This window comes from Scophthalmus maximus, chromosome 4, assembly GCF_022379125.1.
Source record: "Scophthalmus maximus strain ysfricsl-2021 chromosome 4, ASM2237912v1, whole genome shotgun sequence".
NCBI lineage: Eukaryota > Metazoa > Chordata > Actinopteri > Pleuronectiformes > Scophthalmidae > Scophthalmus > Scophthalmus maximus.
Genome location: NC_061518.1, coordinates 7,172,167 through 7,182,338, shown reverse-complemented (window position 1 = coordinate 7,182,338; position 10,172 = coordinate 7,172,167). Strand labels below are relative to the sequence as shown.

At 45.6% G+C, this 10,172-nt stretch overlaps 1 protein-coding gene across 5 annotated transcripts; it reads right to left on the bottom strand.

The window, feature by feature from the left end:
* Positions 1–234: 234 nt before the first annotated feature.
* marchf7 (membrane-associated ring finger (C3HC4) 7) lies at positions 235–9,937 on the bottom strand. 5 transcript variants are annotated; one of them, XM_035629450.2, is made up of 11 exons: positions 9,458–9,934; positions 6,381–6,583; positions 5,436–5,582; positions 5,111–5,282; positions 4,235–4,432; positions 2,720–4,109; positions 2,413–2,582; positions 2,220–2,329; positions 1,417–1,521; positions 1,080–1,128; positions 235–915 (listed from the first exon to the last, which is right to left on the bottom strand). In XM_035629450.2, the coding sequence occupies exons 2-11, from the start codon at positions 6,564–6,566 to the stop codon at positions 830–832; spliced, it is 2,613 nt and encodes an 870-aa protein (XP_035485343.2). In that variant the 5' UTR covers positions 6,567–6,583; positions 9,458–9,934; the 3' UTR covers positions 235–829. The 5 variants fall into 5 exon arrangements, with proteins under 5 accessions (XP_035485343.2, XP_035485346.2, XP_035485345.2 ...); XM_035629453.2 differs by having other exon boundaries at positions 2,226–2,329; positions 9,458–9,932; XM_035629452.2 differs by lacking the exon at positions 9,458–9,934 and adding an exon at positions 8,868–9,227.
* Positions 9,938–10,172: the final 235 nt, after the last annotated feature.

Here is a 10,172-nt window from a genome sequence, read left to right as displayed (position 1 = left end):
CCCCCGTCTGGAAAAGATCCTGAACACTTTTGTAGAAGCCTGATAATCCTGCAGAATTTTGATCGTCTGAGTTGCTGAACCGATCTGAGATGTGGACGGTGATTCACAAGTCTCGAACTTGAACTGGGAACTTTGAATCTTAAGTCTGATAACATCAAATATGTTAACAGTGTCTGTTGTGCCTTCAACAGATTATAGTAAATAAGACTTAACAAAAAAAAAAAAAAAGAACAATATGCATTCAATATTTATTCCCAAAATTTAAAGCATGAAACTAGATTTGTACATACATAAAGCATATCAGACACAAACAAAGATGAAGAAAAATTGTTGCAAGTCCTTTCTTTTTTACAGTGTCAGTGGGAATAATCAGGAAAACTGACAACAAATTTAATAATCACCACTTCTTTTTTTCCATCTCACCATCAAAACTCAACTTCACTATTTCTGCCTAATTTCAATATTAAAGCACTTGTGGTATAACAGATAAAAAGACTTGCATTTTGATTCGATCAGAACTGAATAAAGTGCACGCTCATGATACAGTGGTGTCAGACAGAAGGTTTTACGCACTAGTTTGTTTCAAGTTTGCATATTTGCAAAAAAACAAAAAAACACCTGCGACGAAGGCAAGAGACGTGTTCTGTGCACTTGGCATTTCTCACTTGCAATCTTTTTTTTCTGATGAACATGATGATGATGATGTGACGTGTGTGAAAATGTGAGTGAGCTACCATGTGGTATGGAATAGCCCTCCAACTTGAAAATAATCTGACCCACTTTTGTTTTGTTGTTGTTTTCTAACCCTCATTCAGCCACGTTCACATAATCAGTAATCCTCTTCAAGGTCGTCGTCCAGGTCGGAGAACTCAATGGACGGTCTGATGTCCGGCACCTCCCCATCACTCTGAGAACCTGCGACATCAGAGACATCGGGTCAAACTCTGTGGCCACGTGATTTAAATATAACTTTCACAAGTGGAGCGATCTACATCTTGAAACATGAAAGCTCGCTGGCAGCAAATGAGGAACACCTCTCAAGAATGAGAACAGAGGAGTAGAATGACCGAGCCACATACTTTCAAGATCGTCCATGTGGTCGTGAAGGATTCTCACCAGGTTGAACAACTGGGTGAGAGAGGGAAGAGTTTCTCTTTTCAAGGTGTGTCGTCGGGCCACAGTTCAACATTTATACTTTTATATTTTAATTGTGAAAATGAATATTGACTTTAAAACATCTGTGGTCCAATGTGTAGGAGGGCTGGGTGCAAACACAAAATATACACTGACGTTTTGTAACCTGATGACAATACAAAACAAATGGCTCTTTTAGCCATTGTTGAGAAAGACTTTTGTAATATGATCAGTTGTAATGCTGATTTACGTGTGAGAGTGTGTGTGTGTGCGCGCTCTCACCCCAGCTGCATCGACTGCTCCCAGGACATCGGAGAACCTCTGCTCACAGAAGTGCAGCAGCACCACCAGATAGAGACCGCTGCTGATGAAGTCATCGTATTCTGACTGCAGAGGAAGACAGAGGCCTTTCAGCAAACTGCCTCGTGCTTTCACAGTAAAACACTGAAGTGATGACAGAAGACACCTCTACATAATATACCTCTGTGGCGTCTGTACAACTCTACCAGAGGAACAAACACTGTCCTTTTTTAAAAAAAGAAAAAAGAAAAAAAAAAGACTAATATCATGTCACTACTTGATTTTCTTACTCAAACCTCTCGGTGACCCTTGAGATCAGTATGGAAGAATCAACAGTCACTGTATTTCACTCACAAATGTTTCTGTAAAGGCGCAGTAAGACATTGTTTGTTTGAGATTTTCTGACCGCACTGGTCGAGGCTCGAACCCACAGCCTCGGGTAAGTGAGACCGAGGCGCTAACCACGAGGCCAAAACCCCGGTGTCTTAGCGTCTGTAGCTGGAACGTCTCTTACGGTGTTGTAGGGGGAGTGATGTTTACAAACTGCACACACAGAGTTGTGTTGTGTGGTGTGGTGCGACCCCTTGTTTTTCGATTGACAGAACCAGGGCTGCGCTGAAAAAAATTATTTTTTTTCCGGCACAGAACCGTTTGTATTACATTAAAATCACGTACTGCCCCTTAAATTTAAATTTCTTTGTGTATGCAGTTGTAGCCTTGTATCCATAAAAACCAAGTATTCCGCACTTTAATTAAAATAATTAATCAATTATGTTAAAAATCACCTTCACCTGCACGTGTGTCCTGTATAACTCCTGAATGTCGAAGTTGTCTATGTCCAAGCGCAGCTTCTCCTTGCAGAGTTCACATGTCGTGATGGCCTCGAGGTTTGTGCCTGAGAAATATACAATATACTGAGAAAAATGAAGACAAAAAAAAATAGTGATCGAATTAATAATCAGAGGTCTTGTCATTTACCTGAGCCAATTTTGGAGCGAAGCCACCTCTTGATGCAGTCCTGGTGGACGTACTGCAGACTGCCTGTGCAGCGGCACGGCTGGATCAACGGGTTGGAGGCTGATTCCTCCCCCATCTGGCAGATACGGCACAGGTCGCCCTCCTCCTCGTCAGATTCCTCCAGGAGCAGTCTTCAGCAGGTAAAGAGAGAGATTTAATTCAATTTTTTTTTCCTCCTGTTTCACATATAAAAGTGTACCAAGTAAATCAATGTGTACAGGACACTAAGGAACAGGTGCATATTGTGTGGGAGCTCAAACTCCATTACCTCTCCTTGATCTTACGCAGCTTCTCTTGGTCTCTGCTGGCGGCGGGTTTCTCCTTGGGGACGTCCAGCTGGTTTTCCAAACTGCTCAACTGAGCCATAGCAGCTGAAATGCTCTCGTACACTCCGGCCCTGCGGTGAGACGGAAACGCGACTGAACCATCTTCACGTTCAGGTAACGCTTCGTCCTCGAGTCGGCAGGGTCGACGGACTCCGAAGGCGTCTAAGCCGACTGCTCCTTCTTCTTCTTCGCTGTCGTCGTCGTCGTCGTCCTCCTCCTCCTCATCATCATCATCTTCCTCCTCATCATCATCATCATCCTCATCTTCCTGTGATGTTTTGTGTTCAACACCGTCCCACCTCCTCAGTAAATGCTGTGGGCGGCTGAGGCATTCTTGTGAGGCCGCAGCGGTGTGCGCACTCCCGTTGCTTGCATGACGCCGGAGGCGTGAGAGCAAGGGAGGGCAGCGGCCTAGGAGGGAAGAGGAGAGCCAGGACGAGCTGGTGCCTCCGCCGCTGCTGCTGGTGCCGTTACTGCTGCCGACACCGGGCTCTCTCCACGAGGCCATTCTGGACCCTGACAGACCGCTGCGATAGCCATCGCTGTTGCCTTCCTGAATCGGGGCGAGGTCTGCTCGGCGATTTCTGAGGCCATCCAAGGTCGTCTCCGACCGAGAAGAGGAGAGCCAGGAGGGGCCGGTGCTTACGCCACTGCTGCTGCTGTTACTGCTGCCGACACCGGGCTCTCTCCACGAGGTCATTCTGGACCCGGACAGGCCGCTGCGATAGCCATCGCTGGTCCCTTCCTGAATAGGGGCGAGATCCGCTTTAAGATTTCTGAGGCCATCCGAGGTTGTCTCAGACCGTCGAGCATCAGGGTCCACAACGGAGAGCCCGGCGACCTCGTCGCCATCTACAGACTCCCCTCCAGTCGATGGACTGTCATCATCAAGGGAGCGAACGCTGGAAGATCCACTGGACGAGTCTTGGCTGGAGCGCCGTGAAAATAACCGGGACAAAAGGCGCCGCGTGGAGCGACGGCCCTCCGACTCTCCACCTTCTGGGGCCGGCCTCGGTGGGAGCGTAGCCTCTGGCCTGACGGGGGGAGCGCTGTACCTCGGGGTGTGGGAGGAGTAAGAAGAGCAGGTGTCGGAGGAGGACACGACCTTTCTGGTTTGTACTGGAGAAGAGCGGAGGCTTGATGAGCTGCTCACAAAACGGGTCGGGGTCCTGCTGCTCAAGTCACGCACCAGGGGAGACGAACGGTGGGGAGTGGAGGATGAGAGGTGGTGACTCAGGGAGCTTTCTCTGGCAGCGGAGGACGAGGAAGAGTAGGCGGACTCTTTAGGCCGAGCTCCCTGTGCATACGTGGAAGTCAACCTGTCTGTCTGGTCTGAAACGAGGGGAGAGGAAGAGACTGTGACAAAGCATTTAAGCAGGCAGTGTACTCTGTCTAGTGTGTGTGTGTGTGTGTGTGTGTGTGTGTGTGTGTGTGTTTACATCACATAATATGCGTACACAGTGAGGAAGACACTCCAGGAGTCCGAAATCTTCTGTCTCCCAAACTGGAGAGACTTGAGGGCTCATACTTCGACTCCTGCTCTCTCCTGGACAACAGCGATTTTGTGGAGGAAGATGACGAAAGTGAGAGCAAACGGCACGAGCTCCATGACGAATCGATCGTGTAATTTTGTTTTTCACCTATACCTCCTATACCTGTTAGGGAAAAAAAATCGAGTGAGAGCAGCACAGATTTCAAATTTCCAAAATCAGATAAATATCGGTGGGAATTATAACACAACCCGACTTCTCTCTGGGTAGATAGTTCAAGTGTCACTCATTCTTTACGGGTTCAGACATTTGTGTAGCAGATTTTGTGAATTCCAACTAAATCCTAAATCCTCTGACTACGAAAAACTGAGCTGTAACATGTGTAGTTATTCAGTGGAGATTTATGCATCACTAAATTAAATCTGGTTGCACCACAAAAACTTGTTCTGACATGAAGGTTAGCTAATGAGCCAACAACACAGTGAAAATACAAATAAATCACAGCCATCTGATTTCGGAGACGCCTCAGCCCTGCACTGCAGTTCCCTCGACTAAAATGAGGAAATTTGAATCTGCAGCTCAAACCGGACAGTAGGCATAGGTGCTTTGGGAGAAATAGTATTCAGATTCTCAATCATCCAGGTCATGGTTATCCAAGAAAAGTTGAAATCAAGAGCAACTGGACTTGATTTGTAGATACCTGAAGACGTTTCACCTCTCATCAAGCCTCCGGGATGAGAGGTGAGACATCTTCGAGTTGAAACAACACAAGGTTTAAAATATATGTGGTAGTGGAACAGTGGCAGATTTTATTATGACCTCCACAGGTCTGGTATTAAGTACCTCTGCCACTGCCGAGTCCTTTACTGGTATAGGTGGATGCTGTAACCAAGGCGCTGGGCGTTCTTGTGGACAGTCCCCTGTTGCTGTACGACAGTTTGGCCCTTTTAGAATCGCCATCATCGCTGGCGTTCAACAGACCCGAGCTCATCCCCAACCTCCCCTCAGAGTCAGTCTGGAAAATTAAGGCAGATAACAAAAAAAGTATATAAATACATTTCAATTAGGGACATATTCCTCTATCCTCAATTGCATCAATATCCGTAAAATGTTTTTGAAGTTTTAGAAAATGCATTGGACCGAGCTGTATTGTTTCCTGCTTCAGTACCAGTTTGCTTCGGCTGCTCAGGGAGGATTCAGTCCAGGGGCGATCATACGATCGGCCGGAGGACGTCAGAGAAGTGGGTAACTTCCAGTTAGAGGACCGACTGTCAGAGCCGCCATAGTCTCTGGTTGAGCTCAGGAGACGAGAATTCTTCAAGAAGGGAGAGAAGAGCAAAACGTGTAGTGCTGTGAAGCAATGTTTCGATAAGTGGGCGATAGTAAAGACCCTTTTTACCATGTATAAAACAATCCCGTTTCATATTAAGTGATCATGTGACTCATATTGGACCAACACAAGAGAATAAATCATCTCATTTTAGTAAAATCCAGGATGAACAAAATCATGGAAGGCGACAGGGGTTTTGGTCTGGTCTTTGCACGGAGCTTGGACTCTTCTGGAAAGAGCAGGAACCACCAGGCAGGGCCCAGGCCATCGGTAATACTATCTTTTGAGAGGGGGGCCTTTTGACGAGCAGGACTGAAATACACAGAACGTGTGCCAAAGAATCTAGGCTGCCCTAAAAAAAGCTGTTGCACCACTGATACATGTTAGTTAGCTACTGCACCACGGTCCCAAAGGAACCTGTCAAAAACAAGAGAACATCCTCTCTGGAATACAGCAGAGAGGCAGATGACTAAAGACCCCGAGTGGAATAGAAACACGGATACGGAAGGAGGACATGGACTCGTGCCCCTTCAGTGCAATTGTTATTGTTCTTTTTTGCTGAAATTGTCACCCTACATGGCCTTTGGTTATGTGGCACAATGACCGCTAAAAACCATAAACGTACCGAATAAACTTAACAAGCACATCAAGTGAATTCAATGTGAAACGACAGGCACCGAATACAGGACAGTCACACTGTAGACGATAAGGCTGGGTGTGCATGGTTGCAGGTCTTAAGCCATTTCTGTGCAATAAGCCAGTTGGTTGTGCCCATCAGCCTACCTGTTGGTCCAAGTCCGCTTTGTATGTTGATGAAGCCCTCGGGAAGCGGTCACTGCTCAGCGTCGTCTCCCGACTGTACAACCTGCTGGAGCCCAGTGACGAGGACGAGACCGTCGGAATGGACGACGTGTAGGACGACCGGGGGCTGGACAGACAAAAGGGAAGCCGGCGAGACCTGGAGTCCATCGTGGATTATTTTGAACCTTGTGGGAGGAAATCCCAAAAATGTTATTACACGAGGCAAGCTAGCCGTATCCGAGACTGAAGCCCAAATGTAACTGCATGGTGGAGGTGTGGCATCAGGACGTTTGAATGCAGCCGTTATACCACACCCAATGACAAGAGAATGCAGGGCTTGCAGCAAAGACTATAAATAAAAAAGAGGAACTCTAAATCTGTCGAGTAACAAGACTTGGTGGCCCGATGTGCTGGCGCACGTGAGAGTGTATCTGTAAACACCAAACCCTGCCGCTTCTTGGACTTGGTATCAAAGTCACACAGTGCCTATCTTTGGGACCATGAACTCCGTCACATGAACATGACACTACCAAGGAGCAAACGGCAGCACTGCGCTCTGTGTCTTAGCAAGTTCGATGCTCTTTAACAGGTTAGGAGACACTAAGATGATCATTAATTATTCAGCTGCAGTACTGAATCCAACACACAGTGCAGATTCTCACTTTTGTTTCCACTCTAGTTCTACAGTAGTTGCTGTATTAGCTGAAAGCCAAATGTACAGGAGGGCCAGAGAGTTGAGCGTTTCTGACATACGGTGGAATAGTTTGTGTTACTCCCTGGTAGTGATATGGATGGGTCAAAGATAGCTCAGCAAGCCAGCAGCGTGTCAGACTGACAGTAAATAAGGCCATATAACAACAGACATGTTTAACCACAACCAGAGCACAACCTTTTAAAATCACCCTCGAAAGACAAAAACATGTGTAGGGAAACAGGGGTAATGATAATGTTGAAATAATATACACATTTGCATATTGTGAAGTGTTTTGCTGTGGTTAAATTATCAGCTGTAAGTTCTGTGCAACAAGCTGCAGGTATATCATGTCACCTAAGATTCAAACACTCAGCTTCCAGTTATATAAAAAGGTACATCTGCCTTAAATGAATGCTGTCAAATAAGACACACACCCTGCAAGAAGTCCAACTTTGCAAAGTTGATAACATCAAGTACTAAACATTTCTGTGAGGCGCTGATTAAAAGGTTGTGTTTGCGATGTGGAATTATTTTGCCTCACATACTGAGAGTGTCTCAGTTGTTTTGTCCAACCCGAAACCTGTTTATATCAAAAGCAGGGCGATAGAGTTAAAACACCACCACAGTCAGTCTTCATGATATTGTATCAACACTTCTCAGAAACAGTGTGCAGTTACAATGAAGATCAGGACGTTCATGAAGATAGGACGCGTTGCAGAGGTGTTTACATATGAGGTTTACAGTAGTTTTAGCCCAACGGACCATATGACCTGCAAATAACCACAACACTGACGTTAGCTTCCAGTTTTAGCGTCTTCCTAATTGGGCACTTAAGGAAACTTTACGCTGATTCTCCATTTTCTACACTTACTCGCCGATGTTAAAGTGTGCTAGACATCTGAGTAAACGCCTCAACACACTTTGAAACCTACATTCAAATTATTATTATCTATTATTTATCTATTTAGTTTCCTGTATATAACAAACACTGTACAGTATTTCCTTTCTATTGCACATTTTCAATTTCTTTAGATTTTCTTTCTGTGGTTTTGCCATATTCTTACTTTTGCACTATTTATAATTTATTTATTGTACATATTACTTATCTTAATTTGTTTTTTGTACTATTGCACCGTGGCTCCGAGACAAACGATTTTTCAATTCCTCTGTATGTCTGGAAACTATATTGCAGGAGTTGACAATTAAGTTCACTTGACTTGAAATAGGTCACACTATTATTTATTTGTGGAAGCAAAATGGTGCTGTATCCTTCTTCTTCTCCTCCACCCAGACGACAACAGACCGGATTTACAATTTATTAAAGGAAACAACCACAACAACACACATTCATACTCAGCACACCTGGACAGGATTATCAATAAAAACTGAGTAAGACACAGTTTCAGATTTGTCAAAAAAGACAATAGAGGTTTACACATCTTCAACTGATGTTTAACCATAGTGGTTGTTGCTCTAGATCTGGTGTAAGTTGTACTTTGTGGATGGAAATTGACGAAAAAAATATTTGCCCTGCGTGTGTTTTCACAAGCGAACAGTGTGAACATGGACGTCTAACACATCTTCACAACAATATAATGGAATTTTCTTTCTGGCTTAAAACGGTCAATAAAGTTTTCCATTTGCAGGCGGAAGTTAACTCGTGCCTAAGCTAATGCTCGTGCATCGCTACACCACCAATTAATAACCATAACGCCAAGTCCGCGCCTTCATTGCGTCACGTCTCAGCGGAGACAGTGACACGAGGCAACATTTACCTTTTGTCTTCTTCATGACGATTTATCAAAACTGTCTCTTCCGCCAACGAAGGGAGTTAAGAGCTCAAACGCCACTTGGCTCGTGACCTAGCTCGCCGCGGAAGGTGTCATTGCGCTTGGGTCGTGATAGAACGTGAACATGGAGTCGACAAAACAACAACATTCACGGTCGACGTAATGCTAACAAAGAAATCCAAAGGGAGACGTGGCGTGGCGAGTTTAGCATTTGACAGCCGAGTTAGCATGTCGTCAAATGTGGACCAGCTCTTCGACTGGTGGCTGCTCGGACGTGAATAGCTCAGCTGTTGTTGTTCTTTCCCGACGCCTGTGCGGAGCTGTCAGCTCTGTTAGCTAGCCAGCTAGCTAGCTAGCCAGCTAGCTAACAGAGCTGTCAACTGTTAGCTAGCCAGCTAGCTAGCTAGCGGACTAGGTGGTTAGCTTGCCATCTGGTATTAAAGAAGTCCTAGACACTTGTACGTTGAATTAATAGCACTTTGATGACTGAACTTTTCTTTTTTTCAAGGCGGTCTGGTTAACGAGGGACGAAGCGACACGACAGCACACTGTCGGGCAGTGGCACATTACCTCACCTTGGATCCGAGCGTTTCTCTCGCTGCGGCTACTGATGTGTGCGCCCGTGACACCGAAGCTCCGAGGCGCGTGTCCGCAGGAAAAAACAACCCGAAACGATTTTCAGTGAAGCTTTGAATCGGAGCTGGATTCGTTCAATTGGAGCCACGTGACCAATGACGTATGCAGCTTCGTTTCTCTCTCTCACACACACACACAAGCCAACGTGACTGCTTCGAAATCGGATCCGAAGGTTTTTAGAAGTGTGGGTTTGTTTGGGCGTTGTGTTGAATTGTGTGTTGTGTTGCGATAGTTGGCAGCAACAGTACATAACGCAGAGGGGCCTGTGTGCTACGAAGCAGCGGGATCTGCGGTTATAACTTCAGGTTAAAACTCTGTTTGTTTTTGTTCCTGTTCCAACGAAGATGGTTCTCCTCTTAAGTAAATAACTTGATATGCTGAGCTGGCTAAACTGCTCCGGGGCATCGAGATAAGGGATCAAAGCCAGTCACCGGCCCGAACTACTGACCAATCAGATCCCTGGATAAAACCAAGAGTCATCGTTCTACCTAAAGGACGGGACAAAGGAGTTTAGCAGTAATGTAATCACCCTCATAACAGTGACCACCGCCCACTTTGAGAACGGCTCCCGTTCCCGGAAGTGAATTTCCGATTCACTCACTCCATTTACGTTTATTAATAGATCCCCTTATATAAAGAGTTTTAAGCCTGGAA

Bases quoted from the DNA above. Each gene is read 5' to 3' on its own strand.
- marchf7 (XM_035629450.2), bottom strand. From the start codon at position 6,566: ATGGACTCCAGGTCTCGCCGGCTTCCCTTTTGTCTGTCCAGCCCCCGG. The intron at 4,433-5,110 runs GTACTTAATACC...TTTCCCTAACAG, and splicing joins AGGACTCGGCAGTGGCAGAG to GTATAGGAGGTATAGGTGAA. The intron at 4,110-4,234 runs GTACGCATATTA...CCCTCGTTTCAG, and splicing joins TGGAGTGTCTTCCTCACTGT to ACCAGACAGACAGGTTGACT.